Source organism: Triplophysa rosa, linkage group LG17 (assembly GCF_024868665.1).
Source record: "Triplophysa rosa linkage group LG17, Trosa_1v2, whole genome shotgun sequence".
In the NCBI taxonomy this organism is placed as follows: Eukaryota; Metazoa; Chordata; class Actinopteri; order Cypriniformes; family Nemacheilidae; genus Triplophysa; species Triplophysa rosa.
The window spans coordinates 11,263,542-11,286,434 of record NC_079906.1 but is presented as its reverse complement, the minus strand read 5'-3'; the positions used below and the strand labels follow the sequence as shown (position 1 = coordinate 11,286,434).

General features: G+C 38.8%; 1 protein-coding gene across 1 annotated transcript in view; it reads left to right on the top strand.

The window, feature by feature from the left end:
- The window catches only part of mvb12bb (multivesicular body subunit 12Bb), a 65,737-nt gene that overhangs the window by 28,469 nt on the left and 14,375 nt on the right, over positions 1 to 22,893 (top strand). The window contains exons 3-7 of the mRNA XM_057357279.1: positions 627 to 719; positions 4,554 to 4,650; positions 5,768 to 5,897; positions 6,827 to 6,934; positions 17,147 to 17,241. Of these exons, the coding sequence (XP_057213262.1) occupies positions 627 to 719; positions 4,554 to 4,650; positions 5,768 to 5,897; positions 6,827 to 6,934; positions 17,147 to 17,241 (523 nt within the window). The remainder of the gene's footprint in view (positions 1 to 626; positions 720 to 4,553; positions 4,651 to 5,767; positions 5,898 to 6,826; positions 6,935 to 17,146; positions 17,242 to 22,893) is intronic.

Sequence of the window (22,893 nt, the reverse complement as noted above, 5' to 3'; positions counted from 1 at the left end):
ACTGACCTGGAAAAAGTGGCCAGGATGGGTTGTCTTGTAAGGGGAGGAGGGAGATGGGGAGGAAATTGTGGTTGATGTATAGACTCTTCCTGAGAGCTTTCGCCAGAGTCAACGGCTGCACTTGCTGTATCCATCCAGCAGTCTGTCCCCCTCTATATCCCAAAAAGTAATGACAGGAGATTTCAGAAGGACAGCAGCTTTTCTAAACAATATACAGTATATACCGTATACTGTATCTATAAATGTATATGACATCTCCACATTTTGTTAAAACAATTATTATGATCTTACATAATTGTGCTTATCATGTACTATTATATAGTTCTAAAGATCTCTGTAGAGCACAGTAAAGTCTTATTTAGCTTCTACAACGCCTTCTTTGTGAGATCTTATGTGATCCTTGCTGTCCCATAGGTTGGTGATATTTTTAGCTTTTTTTCAGAGGCTAAGAACTTTCTTTTGTGTCAGGCTCTAATGAGATGGAGCGAGAGCTCAAGAATGCATTAATTAAGTCAAGTATGAACAGATCCGGGCAAAAAAAAAAGGAAACACACCTGGCATCCATACATTAACTTGATCTCACCTCAATGCACATTCTTCTCTGGGTGTTTTTTTGTTTCATGTAGATTGCACAAACAACAGATGGCTTCGACGGCAACCTGTGGAAGGACAGCATATTCAAATCCAAGGTCACGCGCTACCTCTGCTTCACCAAAAATGTAAGTGAAAATGTGCGGGTTTTGCACCCGTCGCTAGTTTTCCTCGAATTTCTTCACACTGTCATGGACTGAAGTTGGCCCGGCTGCTTCGTTTCGTCCCTCATTAGGGTTCTGCTCTGATCTTTGATCACAAACTCCTTCAAAACACGTTCGTCCTTTAGAGCATCCAAGATGAATGCAAATACTACTCGGTTTGAGGTTTTTTTTACTTGATGTATAAATTCCCGCAGTGCTTACTTTTGAAAATGTATTGATCTGCAAATGTCCCAAAGGAACCTGGTTTATGATTATTCATAAGTGCGACTCTCCATGTTCGTAGTTTACGATTTCATTTTGCTCAATTAACCTGGTCCCCATAGACATAGACTGATACCTCCCAGCCATTCATCCAAGTTCCAAAAAACGTCAAACTTTGGATTTTAGGGATTTTTGCTTATTGAATACGACACATCAAACAGTGATCCTAATATGGCTAATAAAGGGGCACCTACACCAAGGGCTCCTCTGTGAATAGGGGCTTTTTGAACATTTACGTTTCGTTCGGCTCAGCTAAATTGAGAATGAGTGGCTTTTTATGTGCAGGTATCTCTGTTTCAAAAAAGGAACAACAGGCGGCTCATTCGTGCTGTTTAGGTTATCGGTCTTCATTTAGCGTGAGTGATGCAAAACGCCAGCTGCCTCGCCTTTAGTATTCCTCCACTGCCTTAGCTTACACAGCATACGTCTTTTATTGATCTTTCTTTACTTCCTTCAATTAAAAATTCTCACAAATGCTGTCTGTGTATATTGAGATTTATCCTGTGTTAATAACAAGGTCTAGACGGCTGATAATTTGGTTGTGTACTGTATGTGAGGGTGGCAAAAATAGATGTGTTGTGGTGGATCATTGTTATTCAGTGTTACATGTTAAACCTGCTTTTTTGTTCAAATCCACATTAGAAAATTCAAAGCTCAGCACTTATTTAAGTTTTCCTTTAAACAGTAATGCTTCATTAATGCATACATGGATTTATGTTTATTTTTTCCGTGTGTTTTAATTGGAAGGAAAGTGAAAGAGGTATTGCTTTTGTTAATCTGTGGGCTAATAAATATCACAGTATACGGTGTTTTATGCAGCATTTAGTAGACAACTTCACAGTTAAACACATGGTGCACACACATTCAAGACCACTCTTAACACACTGTAAATCATTAATCTGTCATGTTAACATTGGGTCTTAAAAACATACAATACTTTCTTGGCTTATTGATAATGTTCGTTTCTGGGTCAACTCTGAATTTTTTTGACCATGTTAATTATTTTATGTCTTTAAGCCGTTTACCCCCTAGCAATAATATCATACCTTTTGAAAAATCTTGAAAATTTTTAGACTTACATGATACAAACAATCTAGTCATATCAGTATATTCAAACATCTGTGTTATTGTACGTCGTGTGTGTTGCCATATGGGGGCTGTCATGTTGGGATCACGTGACCATATGTGACGAATACTACTTGCTTAAAAATGCAAAATGCACCTTTAACTGCCCTAACAAGATTGAGTTGTTGCAGCCATTTATTAAACTAAAAAGTTCTTCTTAAATGGATAGTTGAACCAAAAATAACAATTTTGTCATCATTTACTCTCATGTCATTCAAAAAAATTGTGATTTAAAACTTGCGTGTCATCTTTTATCTGTGGAACACAAAAGAACATATTTTGAGAAATGTCTCAGTGGATTTGTGTCCATACAATGGAAGTCAATGTGGTATTGTTTGGTTATCAGCATTGAAAAATATCTTCTTTTGTTTTCTGCATAAGAAAGTCATACAGGTTTGTAATGACATGAGGATGAGTTAATAATGAAGAAATTTTCTTGTTTTGGGTGAACCCTTCAATACAAAATTGTATTTGTTGTGGCGTCCGTTGTACCACAAGGTTAAGAGATGTTTTCTGCACTTTCCGGCCTGTTGATCAAGCTACGGTTTTAGTATGTACCACATCAGTCCCATCCGCCACCTCTCCAGCGTGCAGTCTTAAAATGTGTGTCTGCACTGTTCTGAAGTCCCTGACACTAATAAAACATGGCAGCGCCATCAACAAAGGCTATTTTGTCTGTCAGTCAAAGTGGCCCCCACTGTAATTGTCTATGACAAAAACAGATTCTGCAGAATTAGCCAGTGAATTATGTGGTGGGAAGTAAACAGTTTGTGATTTATCATACTCAGGGTTGGAGGTAGATGGCCCTTTGTCAGGTCCTGATGGGAAAAATCTCTCCTGCGTCTTTTATTAAAAAAAAAGTATTAAAAGAAAAAAAGCAGGACTCATGCATAGTAATAGCATTCATCCATATTCGTACCCGCGAGTCAGAATAAAAAACTATGAATAAAAATGGTCTGTAGTGGTAATAACTGCCAGGCAACACTAGCGACGGCATCCAGAATGTCGGACCCGTCACGTCACGCTAGCTGCACTCTTTCAGGGGTTTCGTTGGATTATTGCTATTTATTACTGCGAAAAATGGAGGCATAATGAGTGCTGGCTGGGAAGGCTGAGGGAAAAAGTCATGCTTGAAAATGTCAACTAAACAGCTCCTGATTGTTTTCAAGTACTCCCTGTTCTGAAGAACGAGCAATTTGGCCTGCCACCGACTGGCCTGGGCACTAAGCTGCCGCCGTCTCAGGATGATGGCTAGCACGCAGGTGCCTGTATGCCTAAAAGAGGGCATCGATTCAACACATTTCAGTGTGTGCGTCTCCAAAATGCAAAAACGGCTTTTCATGCATAATCAGGGGCCAGAATTAGCACTCGCCAGGAGCCAAATGCGAGTAAATAAGGCCCGCTGGCTGGCAACTTTATTGGAAACTGTGAGATTGTTTGAAACAAAATCAATGCAAAGACACGTGAACTGTTCACTGAGGAAAACATTTGTCCACCTCAATGGCAATTTTGCCATTAGTTTTTTTCCCTGCGGAACTGCATGTGGCGACACACCAAAATGGAAAGATGAGGAAGGAAATCACAGTGTACTTTCTTGTTGATTGACAGGTGGCCTTTTACACGCACACAGAGAGAGAGAGAGAGAGAGAGAGAGAGAGAGAGAGAGAGCAAGTGACACAGTGACCAAAGCTCTCAAGGTCCATCCACAACAAGGCCGATAACTATAAAAATAACAATATACCATCCACACCACGTTACATTTATTTGTTTTTTTATATCGTTATGCTTATTTTATTTTTAATGCTTTATATTCAAAGGGATTTTTAATATCTGTCAAATTTTTTTGTCATCTAGAAGAAATTTGTGATCCTACTATATCGATCCTTTCTGTATCTTTGTACTGTAGTTGGTGAGTGGACTGTTTAGTCACAAAGAGGAAAATATATCCATGTATTTATTGCCGTTCCAGATTTCTTTGATCAAGTTAGCTGTTATCATTTTTAACCACTTGGGGTGTCATAATATACCGGTGTTGACAATAACCGTGATATATAAATGCCAATGATTATCGATTTCATGTTAATTCTATACATATCGTAATATATATAATTCAGCACTTGTTTAAAATGTTGCCTTAAGAGCCACAATGATTACAAACTCGTGCTCTCTTTGCCTTTCTACACTTATATTTCAAGTGCGATTCATTGACCATAAAAGAGAAAACGCAAAAAATATAAGCATGGATTTGACTGAAAGCATTATTTATTCATAAAAAAACTTTTACGAACAGATACCGTGGTAATACCGCCACAGAGAAGGCCGTTGCCTGTGATAACCGCGTAGGGATAATCGTATATCGCGAAAGTCTTATTAACCTCACGTCATCATTATTATGCACTGCGTTTTCAACAGAAGCAATTATGCAACGTGGTCGTGGACATGAAGTTGATGGACCTGAAGGAATGTCTGCCCGAGGGCTTCACTTCAATTCAAGACACCATGGATAGCCGTAAGCACAGTTTTTCTTTCCTCTTTTCTTTTATCCTGCTGCACTCTCTCCTTTGTAGTCGTCCTGAGGGACCGCTTCTCTCGAGGCTGCGAATGCGAATGTTTCGCAGGCTCAGGTTTAGCTTAATTTATGATAGTGGGAGAGAGTAAAATAAACATTTTGCCCCGGAGGTAGGAGAAGAGAACGATGAGTCATTGTTTATCTCTGCCAGAACCCAGCTTTTTCTTTATGATGTGCTTATTTATTTATGTATTTATTTGTGCAGAGCGGGAGTGGATGGTGGTTATCTAATATTAATGAAATGCATTCCCCTGATGGTTTAGTGCTTTTTGAGTGCTATGTATTTCTCTCCTTCAGCGTCTGCTCCTCTCACCGTGCCTTTGAGAATGCAATATTATTTTGGCTCTGGGAGTGGGGGCAGCATGTTTATTATTTTCATTATTATTGCATTTACACGGCCCTCGCCCGCCGTGCCTTCGGAACGAATGGGATGGGCCCAGAAGTAATATGGGCGAGTGTGGTAGCGGGTTCTGGAGGAATGACTGAAAAGAAGATGGAGTCTCATCGGGCCACGTTTTAATGCAAAGCTTTATTGTGGTAAAGCCATGTTTAATAGATGCTTCAGTTCGCTGTATTGCCATTTCACTCTCAATCAAGTCGCGGTGAAAATCTGCCTTAATATCCTTCGTATACACTTGGTACTGAAGATTCCCCTTTAGCTCCCAACAAATGCAATTTTTATGTAATCGTGATGGCCTTTATATGCCGATACGTCGCTTGAAGGCCCGTCGCTTTATAAGGTGTTCAAATATTAATGCATATATATATTTAGCTTGTCCGTGTAAATAAATCGTTGGGGAAAAGGTAGTTTTTTAAAGACCATTATATTGTTTGTGTCATTTTTTACAATGCGTCTCAAGGACGATTAGGTCAATGTGTTTGCGTGGGGAATAAATGCTTAATGTAAGTTTTGATATTGCCTAGCCTACGTACCTCATAGGACAGCGACTGTACCATATATAGAAACAATTAGACTCTTGTGTAAATAGACTGTTGATAAATGAAAGACACAATTAGGGCTGTTTATGTTAACTAATGTTATCTCTCTTTCTCATAGATGAACAAGCTTTAAGGAAGGAAAGATTGTGTGTGAAGTTGGTCCCCAGACACACTACTGAAACAGCTATATGTGATGTTATCATACAGGGAAAATCCAAACACGGTCTTGCTAATTACACCTACATAGGGTGAGCTGTTATATGTTTGTATCAACTAAATCAGCACGCAATACGTATGTTTAGGTCACTGTTGCCTCTGAGGAAAAAAAGCAAAGAAGGATGTGTCCCCGAGCCGTGTTTACTATGCTCCCTGAATCGCCGTTTCTGAAACCGAAGTGAATTGTTCTTGTGGATTGTCTGTGTTTTTGACCAGCTCTTGTTCCCTATAGTGCCCCTTAGTGCCTGCGGCCCGCTACAGGCATCATGGGCTCTCGCTGTACCGATTCTGCTCTTCTAAATGTGTTTAAAGCCAAACCTGATATTTCTTAGTAGTGTTAGATTGTATTTGGCTGTCAGTAGATGGGCTTCACAGTATATCGAAATTATCAAAATATCGCAAACATGCAATTGCTACAGGGTTTGCAGTAACTGAATGCATAAAGTTATATATGGTCAAAGTTTTAGATGCTGATGCAGATGCAGAGAGACTGTGTCTGATATGTGGAAGATGATCAATGACCAGAAAGAATATAAAACATGAATGTTGGTTATATTATTTTCAGTTGTTTTTTAACATAGTTTGATATTGTTGAAATTGATTTTACAAAGGTGAATATCGTAGATCACATTATTCAGCAAATTATTGCATTTCACTTTTTTATATTGTGCAACCCTAGCCATAGGCGTTTTAAGACCTCATGGTGCCCCTGGGCAACAACCCCAGAGGTGCCCCCCATCCACCCACTTACCCACAATTGATCACGCAAGAATCAATTTATTAAAAATATATTTTTGATCAATTTACCTTATACTATTTTACAGGGTCCTATAACTAGGGTCCCTAGTTAATAATATATGTGTCATTGCATACAGTAACCAATTGGTTGTTTAGACAGAATTTGCTTTTATTTTAAACGCTTTCATTGTTAATAATTAAACAAAAGTGTGTTTGTCTGCAGAGAGCTGAATGGTTTGGGGATTTGGTGTCAGCTGGGAAAAATCACAAAGTTGCAGGACGCAGCAAACAAGACCTTGCCCGCCTCTACAACCACTTGTAATGTTGGCAGGTACGATATTTCACCAAGATGAACTAAATTTGCGAAACATGATAATAATAAAATGTGTACTGTAAGTTCCAGCAATTATATGAATTAAACATTAAAGATCCCAAGAAAGCATTTGAGGTCATGTACAATACAGTATATGCTAAATATTTTTATAGCCTATAACGCCAAAATCTCCTCTTTGTTTTCTGGGATAATGCACCAAAATATGAATCATTCATATTGTTTGCAGTGTACACATTTTTGTCCAATAAAAGGCACTCTAGAATGAATTATGTTTCCAATATGACTTGCAATGTCAAGGAGAAAATAAAGGCTAATGGATATTTTTCATTCAATATGTCCTTTCTCAGCCGATGTGTCAAGATTTGTTAATACCACTAAGAATGACCTATATTAATATGACAGGGTAGTCTAATGGTTAAAAAGGCTGAGATGGTTAAAAATGAGATTCTGAGATCACAGGTGTCACGGCTCAGAAAGGTACTTAACCCCAGATTCTCCTAAAAGGACTGTCAACTCAGGGCAGGTCGCTGATAATGAGCAGTGTCTTCCAGGGCGCAGATGGGATTTTTTAACTGGGGGGACCAAGCTATTTTGCGTAATTTGGGCTTTAACTAATGCTCAAGTAGTCACTTTGCGTAGGTTGGGCTAATGGTTTGCTCTAAAAAGCCATTGGAGGATTCTTATTTGAAATCATGGATAACAACAACGAACAGAGGCCTACCTATCAACACTAGCAATGCATCATCAAACGGTTATTTGTCTATGCTTATCACCCACCAAAACGTCATGCCTTCTGCAAAATATGTTTTATTTAAACATTTAAACATAAATCAGTCAATTTACCTCAGTCATCTTATAGAGCACATTGGGTTAGATAATAATGTTATGCCAGGACCCTAATTTAGTCTTGCAAGTCCATTTAAATCATTATTTCCTGACAATAAATTGTTTGATTTATCCAACCATTCTTTTTGTGTTAATTCGCTATTTGCCTCTGTCCACTCACCTAATTGCATAGTCATGCTCTCCACGTTTTGCTGTGTTTGCTAAGTGCAAAAGACTAGCTATACAAATAAATAACAAAACTAATCTGCCACATCCGGGAAAAGCCAACAGGCAAAGGACACTTACATTGTTTGGTTTTTGAAAAACGAGGTGATTGTTTTTTGTCTCTTCATTGCCTTTATGTGGCAGTTATGCAGTCCATTTTTTTTTTCAGTCCAGAAAAATCACCAGCTCAGTCATCGACGATGGCATTTGATCACTATGGTTACCGCTACTACAGGCACAATTGAGGAAGTTAACAGCTTCTCGTAGGACCCCGGGGGGCGGGGTCAGGAGTTGTAGCAGGCTAGCAGCCAGCAGCACACAGAGAGCACAGAGAACATAAATGTCGGTGGCCGACCCTGTTATGAAGCAGTGACAGCAAAATAATTAAGGAGCAGCGGCCCTGTCCGCCACTACTTAGGCTTACGTAACTTTACATAGCGGAAATCCTCATTGATCCTCAGTTTTACCGATGTTTGTCGCCTTTCGTAGGGAAAGTGAGGGGGACAGATCGGGATCTGAGGGGGTCATGTCCCCCCGTCCCTAGTGCTATCTGCGCGCCTGGTGTCTTCTACATGATACGTTTTCTTTCTCAACTAAAGTTTAACAAAGAGCTTCAACCGGAGAGACCGTGGTGGAGAGAGCTCAGTCTGTTGTGTGCTCAACCTCTGTCACACAAACTGCCCCACAGCCTTAAACACACACACATACACACAGCCTGAAGGGCAGAAGACTGATATCGAGTGTGACTTTGTACCTCATCCAACTCAAACATGTCAATTATTTATAAGCAGGAAGTAGTGGGGTTTTTCCTCTGTAAACAGTAAATAAACAATCACCTCTCCTCTCAGTGGTTGGTAGAGCGGAGAGGTTGGCTCGAGGCGTTTGGGGGATTGTGGATGGTGCCAGCTGAAAGACTTAAGTGTGCCAGAGGGCCGTGAAGGTCTTGGCACGGAGGTCAGGGGGAATCACAGTGATGCATGAACACATGTACAGTACACATGAAGATGGAATTTTTCAAAAGCAAAGTGCTTTTTTTGTTTATTGTAAATTTGATTTTAATTTTATTGGATGAATTGGATGGATCATTTCTGTCTATTTTAGTTCCAAGTTTGCTTGGTTTGTTTTACAAAATAGCTTAGTTTTGTACTAAATTCAAAGTGTCGCACTCCATACTTGACACTTTTTAAAAATATATATTATAATAATAATAGTAGTGGTAGTTTTTTTCTCTTTCGCTATGTCTCATCTCACGAGGGCACCAAGTAAGGTAGAAGTGCTCAAAAATAAAATAAAAAAATTATAAAATAAAATTATATAAAATAAAATAAATATAATAACTGGAATGTAAATAATATAATGAAAGTAAGTTTAAATGAATCTGTGAGATGGAAAAACAGCCTGTTCAGTAGGTGGTATCATTGTGAAATGTGATTGTTGACCATTCAGCCAATGCGACATTGGAAATACATGTTCCTACAAATTTACAGTTTAAAAAAACAACGTGTATTATCAGCTGAACGATTAAACACCCAGGGATTGCACACAACATGTCATTGAACAAAGTGTACATTTTTCACATGGAATGAAATTCTGGCCTCTCTTCTGGGGTCAGTTCTCACAAAGTCTCCATGATCATCGGTTACTCTCATGTTAGTGAACTCCACCTAAGACAACATCTGAAGTTTTGTTCTTTGAACTTCTGCATAACGGGAGAAAGCTTCCAAAACGTATCTTGGCTCCATTTGTATAAAGCCTTTTGTGCAGTGTGTTTTTGGAAGGGCCGTGTATAGCCGAAAAGCGTTTGATGTCTCCGAGTCGTCCTGCACAGTTGTACACTTTCACACACTTGTGTCTTACCCCGTTAATTCCTCTCTCTTTTGATGGCACTTTTCAAGTATGGGAAGAATAAATTGTATCTCCGAGCGAGGATTCCTGCCTCCCGCTGTGATCGCAGACCGTGCGCTTATTATTACATCTGTGTGAATGTCCATCTGCAATCTGTGAATCTGCAGCATGTGAAACTGTGGAATGTGGTTTAGGAGACAAAGCAGTGCAAAACTAAAGGTGTTTTGGGACTTTAATGATTTTAGCACTACTTGACTTATTTTTTGCTGCAATGTAACATAGTAACACATGGAATGTACGTGATATGGGAAGTTATTTTTAACGTAAAAGAGATGATAAAATCTGGATAAATGTAAAATCTGGAATGCAAGCAATGTCACATGAAGATTTGTGTGTGGTTTGTATAATGTGTAGTGTTTGAGTGATATAAAGATGACCTGGAATGTTAAATCCTCCTTTCCTTTGGGGTTTCATAGTGTTTCAATGAAATTGTCCAATGTAAATTTCCCCAGACAGTATTTTCAGACTAAATGCATAGACATAAATAAAATCTGTGATTTTTAATTTCCTGATGTCAACTTGTAAGTCCCATTCTTTTAAATTGTGTGGGTCTATTGAGTACCTCAGCCGTAGACTTTAGGGTTGTATACTTCAGGGTGAGCCAGACTCAATCCTCTGCCACCGCCCCCTGGTGCTATTTGTCCTCCAGATAAAACTGTCATCTTTCCCTCTGATATCTGACTTCTAGATTGACAGAGAACATAAAGTTGCCTCTTGCTAATTTTTCGTTTTCTCTTTTTCTTCATGGAATCAAGGTTTGGGGCATTTCTCTCTGAATGACAGGCCCGTATAAGGCAGGGAAAGAGTTTATATCCAGAAGCGGAACAATATAAATGTAAAGGTCAAGCATATTTCCCATTGTGTGCGGAAAGATTTTTTTATGCTGTCGCATGATTCACTCTTCTTATTCACTGCTGGAGGTCAGTAAATAAAGAACCGCTTGGACTGGACTTAAAAACTTTGCAAGCTTTTTCAAGTTTGTAGTGTTTAGATTAGATTATAGAGTTCTGTAAACTGAGTTTTTTAAACTTCTGGTCTGTTCATGATAAAAAGTGCATTAGTTTATAGATATGCTCAAGGCTAATATGTTCATACTAAAAGACAAAAAATTAAAGCTGTTTTGGGAACAGTTCACCCAAAAAGGAAAATTTTGTCTACATTTATTTACCCTCGTGTTGTTCCAAATCTGTACACACATTTCTTTGTTCTGATGAACACAGAGAAAGATATTTGGAAAAATGCTTGTAACCAAACAGTTCTTGGCCACCATTGACTATCATTGTAAAGCTGCTTTATACATTTCTTTGTTCTGTTGAACACAAAAGAAGATATTTTGAAGAATGTAGGAAAGCAAACAGTTCTGGTGCACTTTTGACTACCATTGTATTTTTTTCCTACTATGGTACTAAGAACAAAAAAATGTATACAGATTCGGAATTTGTGTGTCTTGTTATACTGTATGTATAATCTAAAAAAAGTACATTCTTTGCTTTCTACTAAAACAATTGATCTTTAAATCTCTAATCTCTAAACAATTTAATGTGTCAATATGCAAACTATTGCATTACAGTGAATGTGCTTGCTTGGAAAGTCTTGAGCGCTGGGTGCTCTATGCGGTGTTAATATAGTGCTGATGGATGTGTGTCAGCAATTGTGCTCGGGTTCATTCTAGGGATGCAACAATACAGCTCACCTATGGTTCAATACGAACCTCTGTTTTTCGCCCACAGTTTTCGGTTCGGTTCGGTTCTGATGGCTTCGGCACATTAAAGTGTTTTTTCATTGTTTTATGCTTATGTGACGGAACAGTAAAAACTTAAGAAGAAAAAAAACTGTTTTACTGAAATTCTCTTTATTTAACTTGACTTATTTTATTATCTTTAAGCAAAAATTTACACTGGCAGCTCACAGCAGTTTTTGGTGTACTGTTCATCAAAATGCCAGTAAAATAAACTTCTTGAAGAGGTTTTGCACATCAGAGTATTTAAAATAACGTAATGCAAAACTTGCGATTGCTGTAATGGAAGTAAACGTGCGCTAAATGGGAAAGGCCAAAGATAATATATTAACAAGGTGCGCCACTGCCATTGCAATAAATTGGAAGAAATGCAATGCTCAATAGCTGCCTGGAGGCGCTCTTGCTATGACGTAAATAGCTGTCCGAAAGTCCACCGAGTGGCATGACTTTCTTTAAACAGACTTTGGCATGATGCTGTAGACGCTCTTTCTGCATGTGCTGAGAGCAACGCGAATGTGCTGCTTTCGTATGCAGTGTAAAAATACATTCTTGATGTGCCAAATTTCGACATTATCACTTTAATACAACGGGCATACAATAAAGTCAGCCCGCGTCTGTTCGTCAGCATTATACTCAACAACAGCACATTGCTTCTCGTGTTGCAGGCAGTCTCGCTTCACCGCCCGACCACCACTCGCTATTAGATATTACTTGTGGGGATGCGTTTATCTATCTCAGCATACAGACAAACACGGACAGAGCCAGTTCACAGTTTAATTAAGCGCACAGAAATGTTTTTACGCAAAACTGGAAAACCGCAATTCACTTACACGTATTGAACTGTGGAGGTCGTACCGAACTGTTCAATATTATATTGAGTATTGCGGCATCCCTAGTTCATTCCAGTGACCTGCGCATCACATGCTGAACATCAGCACTCCAAACAACAGACGATCCACCAGTTCTCGGGGAAGGCAGGCCCCGTACGAGATCTGTCGTGACGCCGTCTCCGAATCCTCTTTTTTCAGACAGTCTTCTGTGTACCCTTTCCCAGAAAACTCTAAAAAGGTTGCAAATTTCCATACACATCAAGTAAACTCAAACTGAGCAGTGCCACAAACAATAGAATCATCAGCAAAGATCTGTGGCTCTTTAGAGCTTCCATGCTTCTATATTCTGCCGAGGAATTCTTCAAGATTCCTCCACACCTGACACGGAACTTTAAGTGGCATAATGACAAGCAGGAAAGCCGCCACTGCAGAGAGCAGCTGTCTACATGCCGTGGGTTGTGTGGGCTGCCTGCTCGGAGCGAGCGCTGAGGTGTTGTCATTGAGCATCTCGGATGAGTGTCAAAACACCCGCTTCCAGATTTCCCTCAGTTCGCGCCGTATTATTTTTATATATCATTTTTACCCTAGTCTTTGCTTCAACCGAGGCTTTGGCGAATTTGTCCACAGCGTGACAGATGTGCTATATGTCTTCCCAGAAACGGACTCGTCCTTCTGCTTCCGCGTCGTCGTCTTGAGTTTCTCATCAGCCACCCATGGAGTTTCCAGCGTGTGCCGTTGGGCGTTTGATATTGAAATTGCCCTGACTAATTGGCGCTTTCGCGATCCCGCTTAGAATGACTTGGGTTGTAATTGTGGAATTATTTTAGCTGGGAATTGGCTGTAAAAACTAAGTTAGCAAGCCATTTTGGTTGAAATTGTTTTGCATTTTTTGTTGATGTAAAACTCTTTTGAAGCAAATTTGCCAAAAATCAATTGTCCTGGTACAGTTTATTACCACATGTTGTCTGAATGTTGGTTTAGCTTCTGATTCAGTTAAATTATTATTAAAGGGACAGTTCACCCAAAAATAAAAATTCTGTTATCATTTAATCTTTGGGGGGACTCTTTCTTTTGTGAAACATAAAAGAATAAATTTTGCAAAATGTCTTGGTGGTTTTGCCCATACAATGAAAGTCAATGGGGGCCAATATTGTTTGGTTATCAACATTCTTCAAAATATCTTCTTTTGTGTTCTGCGGAAGAAAGAAAGTCATGCAGGCTTGAAATGACATGAGGGTAAATAAATGAAGAAACAATTTTAATGCATGGGTGAACTATCCCTTAAATATTCTGAATGCTGCCATAGATTATTGGAGGACGCAGCCAGCTGGTTAGTAAAAAAAATACACAAACAAAACACACAAAAGTGCTGCAACTGTTTCGTAAATTGGCCCATTTATTTCCTCTTAAAATGAAGTCCACCTACACATCTCTGATGTCTTCTCATTTGAAGGCTTGGCTCTAATTTGTCCAGACCTTCCATCCCAAGTCAATCCTCCTCCACCTTCCAGCCATTGCGATATTCTCGAGAGCTCGACTTTTGTTTCCACTTGTCTTCCATTTAGCCTTATTAGGAATCAACCATCAACTGTCCGCTGTGTCTCGAGTCCTTTGTCTGTCTTCAGACTCCCGTCTTTCCAACATTCTCGTTGTCCACTCAACGCTCGGCTTTCACTGGATCTGACTGGAGCTTGTTGAATAGGATATAAAATGTCACAAGATCGGGAAGCAATTTGTACAGCTACTATTATTCGTGTAAACTTTCAAACTACAGTGTAGAAACTAAAGTAAATGATGTATTTGTACTGGTTTTAAAATGAATTCGTTGAGGTATTGGGTTGTAATTATATTCACAATAGGGATGGGTGTCAGTATGGCTCTTGATGTTTTTGAATGATGATTAATAGTACTCAAAACTCCAGTGGCCAACGTAATATAAGCGTTGCGCTGCTGTTGATTATGTAGCGATGCACTTGCCGTGGTTTTATTTTAAGAATTAGATGTGTAATTGATTTGCCATATGTTACCCAAAGCCAGCGTTCCCTGAAACCGTTGAAACAACAGAATTGGGATTGAGTATGGTTATATTGTTTGACAGGTCTGAAGATAAGAAAAATGCTTGCTCCTGAAATGCACATTGATTCAGCCATATCCAGTTTCCTATTACTTTTTGAGACAGCTCAAAAACAGAAAAAAGTTTTAGAGAGTTTTTGGTGCTTGACACCGGTATTCAAAGATGACTACATTTTAACATATGCAAGGTCATCTTCAGATGGTAAATTCTCTAAAGACCAGCTTCTCTTATCTCTATTGTGTGACCTTATCAAAGTGGTGATGTTTTACGTCCAAACCGATTCATGTCGTAAACAAGCTTTTCACAGAATATATCTCATTTCCATTTTCCGTATCGCCGGGTATCAGTCTCTATTGTTTTCGCCAGCTCCAATGACTGGGCCTGCTGTGGCCGGCTTTGACGAAAGAGCATCCGGACTGTCTCTTTTTCAGTTTATGGGTGTTTGTGAAACGTCTGACGCGTGGAGAGCCTTGTCCCCGGCTTTTGCTCCCCCCTGCCTTCGAGTCAACCTTTGCAAACGAAGGGAAGTCTTCATTAAATGTGGCAATCGGTTCCACAAGATTGATGCCAACCTTTTAAAAATTCACCATTGGGCCGAATTGAACACGGGCAAATGCTGATGCAGATGAACAGGGAGAAGTCGGGCCCATCGAGAGAAATAAATCTGAGTTGCAGGCTTCAGTTCATAAATACCACAGGCTGTCAGGGAGCATGTTTTATTGCGCCTGATAGAAATTACTGCATTTATTTATCTCATCACACCTGATAGAAATGCAGAATATCAAGCTAGCCTGTGTTGTGTTGACGTTCAGAGGTGCGTTCTGGGGCTGAGCCAGAGTTCCCTGTCATTAATTCAGGTGAATATGTTGATCTGTTTGGTGGATGCGGTGTAGAAATTGCAAATGTGGTTATTGATACTTGGAGGATTTTAGTTTTACTTGACCTAACTCTTTAAAAATGCATAACTTCAGGTTGATATATTTTGATGAATGTCTCAGTGGTTTTGTGTCCATACAATGGAAGTCAATGGGGGGGTCAGTGTTTGGTTACCAGCATTCTTCAAAATATCTTCTTTTATGTCAAGCATGTTTAGAATGAGGTGAGAGTAAATAAATGATGAAACAATTTTCATTTTTGGGTCAACATCACCTAAATAAATATATTTTATTAAAAATAAATATTACATTTTAGTTTTTACTTAGCATTTTAGTTTCACTGTACAATTTACTTCCATTTACACAAAATGAAATTCTCCAGTACATCAACATAACTCGCTTTGCATTTTTCTTGCCCGGAGCACATCAACCATTTCATCCATTTATATCAAACGCACCCGTCCTCTATTTTCAACATCTAGGCATCTCCTGCTTTGCATTGATATCGCATTTCAGAAGCATTTCCAGCATCCACTTCCGCATTTACCGTCCTAGCTTGCTCTCAAAGTCGCGTTCTCTCGCCGCCTAAATGACATCGTACTCCCCTTGGCGGTGTCACTTTGCTCCTAATCTCTTTCCAAACATGACTCTGGCTGACTCTAATGCATCTGATGCATTCTGTAACCTGTTGGAGATGCTCTCATTTGGTCTTCAAAGCATGTCTAAAGCAGAATTATGCAGCTCTTCTGATGCAGAGAGACTCGGGTGGCGCGGCACTGGATTTATTGATTCCCGTGAGTGAGTCAGAGAGTGTAATTCACCGGCGCTTGATTGATGAGGAGAGCAAGTTCAAGCTGTCCATGAATTGCAGCGTACGCTATTTTTGCTCTTCCCCAAAACTTCGATATGGTTAAGCAGTTTGACTCGACATCAGCAGAAGCTTCTTTTGTCCATGCAACGTTCCAGAATGTTTGGAATTGCATTTAGAAAACCGTGTCCTGTAAATTCCTTTGTGCGTTTGTTGGATTGGAACTTTTTCAGACTGACCAAATTTGTGACCACATTTTCTGCATTAGCTATTGCAAATGATTGCAGTAGAGTAGATACATTGGCACTCCTATAATATAATAGTGAACGGGTATGATGCTCCAAGGAAATGCTAAAGTCCAACAGTTTAGCTGTCCATGCGGTGTGACACTAATAACCCAGACACACAATGATGAGATGATAGAAAGTGTGTATGTGTGTGTATGCAAGACTGAGTTTAGGGACCGTTTCTGCTGTTGTTGTGTGTGTGTTGCTGGCTTAGGAAACCCTTCCTATTACCACTGACTCCATGACAACCTCTCACAGGCACCTATGAGCCATAGACAGGAATGGAGAGGGAATGGAAGGTTAATGATTAGATGAAGTCAGAAATTCATAGTGGTAAAGATGGAGACCAACAAGAGACAAATAGTGTTTATTGGTTCAAACATTGTCATTTTTAAAAGCTTCAAAATGGCTACATAAACTATTTGCTCATCCAAATGCATTTTGTATTGTAAGTACAGGGCGACTGATATTGAACATTGAAATATTAGACAGTGAAATTCCAGAAATCATTGCGGTTTTCCAGTTGAGTCTGTGTGTGACAGCTACTTTTAGATATTTTAGAATGACTACAGCGTGTCCTCTCATTATTTTCCATTTCTGTGACTTGCACATTGTTAATGGGCTCGGTTCTTGCTTTCCTAGACAGGTTTCTGAGTCTCCGGCCTCCAGTCCTACCAAAAAGAACCTAGTCAGGCCAGATTATGAACACCACATCAACAACATCTACACCAAATCAGGTCAGTCCATTTTCAATATGTAAATATAAATACATATTAAGCTTCTTTGTTACACTCTTCTATTACTGAGGTAATGTCACTATTCAGGCATCGTAAAAAAGAAAAAAATATTTTCATGGGTCTATAAATTGTTGACATATGCTATCATGTTACATACACTAAGATCAAATGACATGATCGTTTGAAAGCTTGATCACAGATGCCTTATGTGAGATAAGACACCTGACAACATTTGCCAGCTGTCGGTAATCACTCATATTTCATGTTTTATGTTCACGTATAACATTTAATGTACGTTTGTCTAAAAATGTCCACATTTTTTTCATAATATGTGATGCCGCATGGAATGTTTTTTCACATCAGGTCACAATAATGTAACTATAAGGAATAAAAACATTATAGATTCAGGTTTTTGTAAGAATATTTTTGTAACAATGTTATAGGGACAAAATAGGGAAAAAATGCAAAATACACGTTTTTTAGCAGGAGTATAAAATGATTGTTTGTAGATTCATTTTCTTAATTAATTTGTCAGTTTACATGATAACAAATATATCACTTTTCTGCACATACTGTACTTTTGTATGCATTTTAGGAAATTCTATTGACCATCTTCACCCCACAGACCTCTTTTTTGGAATGTAAAGACATGTGTGTCTGTATGTTTTTTTCTGGCTGGAGAGAGACACCATGTGGTGAGGATGAGCTTATCTGTAGAGACACAAGGACATCTCTGATGTTCCTTCCCCAAAGAAAATACCACTGCTCAAATTTTGGTCTTTCATAGTTCACCAAACTTCATTAAGTTCTCATTTTGTTTATTTAAGTATCAGGTTTGTTTCAGATGTTTTTATAAGAAATTAAAATGAACACAAATGAAACAGTCATTTACATTTATAAAGACAGAGCTATAAAATGAATGTCGATTACATAGATAATTTGGTTTGAGTTTATATTGAAATCTGACTTCACAGATTTATTATTATTCAGAGAACAATTTGAGACAATTTGGGATCTCAAAATTGAGACTTGTGAGAAAAATGTATAAAAGTTGGAGGCTTAGGCAAACGTCTGTTCTTCATCTAATCTCATTGGTATCTTAGAATATCAACTTGAGATATTAAAGCATAATCATATTAAGCTGTTATTTAATTTACGCTAAAATTATAATAAAAATAATCTTGAAAAGGTGTACAAATAAACCTTTTTCCTTTTGGATAACACGTAGGTTAAAACATTACTTTTTTACATCCTCACTTTAGACTTTCATGATCTTTCTTACTTTTAAAGAGTGCCTTAAAGACTCCTCCCAGACTCCTCCTCATGTGTTAATATTTCCATAATTGTTTGTTTACAGGTACACTTATCATATCAAAGTTTCAATGGTTAAAATAAGTGACTGTCACGTTAAACTCTGCCGTTTGCCTTTGACATGGTTAAAATGACAGTAGATTGACTTGTTCTCGAGTGAGGCCGAAGTAAGCGGAAAGGTTCTGTCAGCAAGATAGCTTATGGCATTCTGCTTCCCCGTCGCCATGGTAATGCCATTTGACTGACAGGCAGACACATGCTCTGCCACCAATCATCACTCTGTCACCACAAGTAGTGGCTTCTATTGATCCTCCTTTAGCAACGTCTCTGTGAGCATCAGTGTTCACAGGCTGGTTTAGCCACAGAGCAGTATGTGCGCTGTAAAGTGTCAACAGGCAGTTGTTAAGTGATAGTTCACCCAAAAATAAAAATTCTGTCATCATTTACGCATCCTATTTTCATTTCTAACCTGTATGACTTTCTTCCGCAGAACACAATAGAAGATATGTTGAAGAATGTTGTTAAATTTGCATTGGTTTTCTGTCCATACAGTAGAATTGAATGGGGGCCAGTGCTGTTCTGTTACCAACATTCTTCAAAATATCTTCTTTTGTGTTCTTCGGAAGAAAAAAAGTCATAACGGTTTAAAATGACAAGTGGGCGAGTAAATGATGACAGAATTTTCATTTTTGGGTAAACTTTTACCTCATCTCATCTACCACATCTCATCCCTTAAAACGTCGTCTGTATTCATATCATTAATGTCAGGTTGATTTTGTAAAACTAAAAAATTTTTGACTGCAGTAATATTTTTACATGCAAATATGTCAATTTGTTCTTTAATTGAGTCATGACTGGAGGACCAAGTGCGTGGCGTTTTGAACAGACAGCTGGATTTGCTTTAATCGTAGGGGATTGGGCACATGCATATGTGTATATATGTATGTGTGTGGGTGTTGACAGCTGGCCAGGTTCGAGCTGGGCTTAAACCATGTGTGCTCTGTCAGGCTCATAGCACCAGCTCCTTCAGGATTGATGAATTGCCTGCTTTCTTGATTAAACCTTCCGTCACTTCCCAACAAAACACACACATGCTGAAAAAAGGCCCCGGCACATTAAAGTCTAGCCCAGTGGATGCGACTTCACATGTCATCGTCAGACGCATTTGTAGGTGTGGATCGGAGGTGCCTGGGCTTTGACATTTATTACCTGAGCATTAAAAAATAATTCACATTGATATCGTAACCCTCGTTGGCTTGACACTCCACGCTCATTTTTAGCAAGACGGGTGTTTCTAGACTCCTCAACCTCTACTTTGTTTCACCACCGTCTCTTTGAAGTTCAGCAGATTTTTGATGTCATTTATTTTTCATTTAGCATGATGGGTTGAAGGGAATATTTCCTAATTAGCGAAGGAACCCGTGTGAAAAAGAGCCGTTCGCAACATCTGTGAAGTGATGGATTTGAATACAGTCTTTTTTGGGAATATTAATTTGATTCCAGTGAATTTCACATTTTTCCTGTTTAATTAGTGGAATAAAAATGTCCTAGAACTTATTTCACATACGTATGGAGTCGGTGTCACATACTTGGTTCGTAAGATGCGATTCTTAAAACGTTATAAGAACAATATCATGCTTTCATTTTAATTTTCATCCTTGTCTATAAGGAACAGGCTAGCATATATAATTTCATTGTCACAGATATTCAATAAACCCTGTTTAACTTCATACATTAACATATGAATCACATTAATCAAAAAGGCTGACAGATACCTTAATATGGCATTCAATTATTCCCCAATGCATTAAAAGAAGTTCAATTAGGAGGTGGTTCTTCTTGAGAGAGGGAGAGATATAAAAACAGAGATGTTTCCGAATTACCTCAAGTTTGCAAAATATCCAAGCGAGTGACGACGATTTTTGATTTTTCCGGAACTGATATAAATTTCCTTATTAAAGCATGTGCATCCGCATTTAATTTGCTCTAAATGATTGGAAAACGCAACAGAGCTTTCCAATTAAAGCTCCACTTTACGCACTTTAATAATACCCCCATAATATTAGAGTTTATGAAATGACAGGTGAGCCGGTGTATGAATAAAACATAAAGGCTCGTAATAAGACACCGAAAAAAAATCGGAGACAGTTGTTGGGGGGCTTTTAAAATGCTTGACTTAATTTGCATATATTAATCTCTTCTTTTCAGCCTTATCGAACGCTCTCGCGTATTTGAAGTTAAAATAGTGATGACAGGCCGGGGTACGCTTCATTTTTCCGCGGATTTATTGCTCCTATAATTCAGGATCTTTAATAAGCCAATATGACTGATCCTCCGAGTTCTGTGGAATTTCGTTAATTGTTCCAGATGGCGCTCACTGATTATGCAAAATGACTTCTTCTTTCCCTCCCTTTTTTTTACCGTCCCCAAGCACACTGTTTTTTGATTGACTAACACAGAGAAAAAAGATTATTTTTGGGCCAGCACTTTCATTAGAAAGCCTCTCATCAGGTTTCAAACAAAAGTTCCATCTTATCTCCGGGTGCAGGCCTCGAGCTGCCACTAGCGCCCGCGCTAGCGCTTGGCAGTCGGCGAGGATCCCGTAGGCTTTTAATCGTGACTCTAATCTCGTGTAGCCCGGCAGCTCTCTCCACCCGTGTGGCCATATTTTACAATACCAAAACACTTTAGCCTGAAGTATTAGAGAAGGCGCACTCAGCTAGCGACACAAAAACTCATCTGCTAAGTGTGGCTGCTCCATGGCTGGATGGCTAGCCTTGAGGAGCTAGTTGATTAAAACCCCCCAAAGCTAGGCCACCATTTTTCTAGTCCTCCTCTCTGATAGCCGTGGGCCCATTGAAAGTTCACCTTGATTCTGTTTAGCATCAGCTAAATTGCCCTAAATGAATTGTGTATGGATATTTGATGGGTAGTGGCGGTCAGGGGGGGGGCTTGCTAGGAATAGACGGAGAACAGATTTACAGCTGTGTTTTACTTTCGATGGGTACACGATTTAAGCCATGCAATTTCAGGGCAATAAAACCGTTCTGAAAGGGAGCCAAGGACTTCAGGTTGGCGACAGGGCATGAAAGACTGCATACAGCTTCTTTTCCAAAAAACCCATTAATGATTTATTCCCGTGGCCTACGTCGAGGGAGCCTGTGGAGAATGCAGAGGGGTTTACAACTTTGCTTGGCCTGTGTGCATGTCTCAGATAGCAAATTCCGCTAAACGTGAGTCTACAGTTGGAAGTTCTGCCTGTGTATTAGTCCAGTTTATGAAGAGTCTTTCAACAGCGAGGTCTTAAATCATTTCTAGAGCATTCTGATATGCTTTTAGAAAGAGTTTATTCATCTACAGCTTGTTGAATACTGTACATATGTTGAATTATATGTTTATCATTGGGGAATCTGCAATACATGAATTTTGCCTCTATCTCTGTTTGATACAAAAATGCAGTTTGTGCTTTCTTTTACGTGAGGTCAGCGGTGGACAGTTCTTAAAGTGATAGTTCACCCAAAAATAAAAACTCTGTCATCATTTACTCACCCTCTTGTCATTTCAAACCTGCATGACTTTCTTTCGTCAGCAGAACAAGAAGATATTTAGAAAAATGTTATTAACTCATTCAGTTGCATTGGTTTTGTGTCCATACAAGTGTCCTTCGGTTACCAGCTTTTCTCAAAATATCTTCGTTTGTGGTCTGCGGAAGAAAGAAAGTCATAAAGGTTTGAAATGACAAGAGTAAATGATGACAGAATTTCCATTCTTGATGTTTGGTATAAAAGTATTTTTACTGTTTTTGCAGTATCTGTAAATACGTTATAAAGCATATCATATTTTGTACTCTACTACATTTCACATTTAAGTGTTTTTGACCTTGATGCTAAAGTACTTTAAAAATCTTGTACTTTTTTTAGACAAGTAAAATCTAAAATAAGCTCAATTGAGAAAGTACTAGATTTTGAATGTACTTAAGTATTAATGTGCTTTGTAATGTAGCAAAGTCATTGTAGCAAAGTATGAAATACAGATACTTTAAAATTTACTTGAGAGTAAAGATACTTTCTTTTCCAAAGTAACGTCCACCTCTGGTTGAGATCACAAAACATCAAACTGACCCGCAAAATCTTTCTCGACGGAACTTGCAAATCATTTTATAAGCTTACCTTTGCAAATCAGCCTAAGGTAAGGAGACAGTTATTAACACTGATTTTTTTTATGTACAGACTGCAGCTTTGATCAAATGAATCGCAATTAACCACGTTAATATATTTGCTGATTTAGGCATTTCCTGATTGACAACATTAAAGACAACATTACTGTGGCAGATAAACAAAG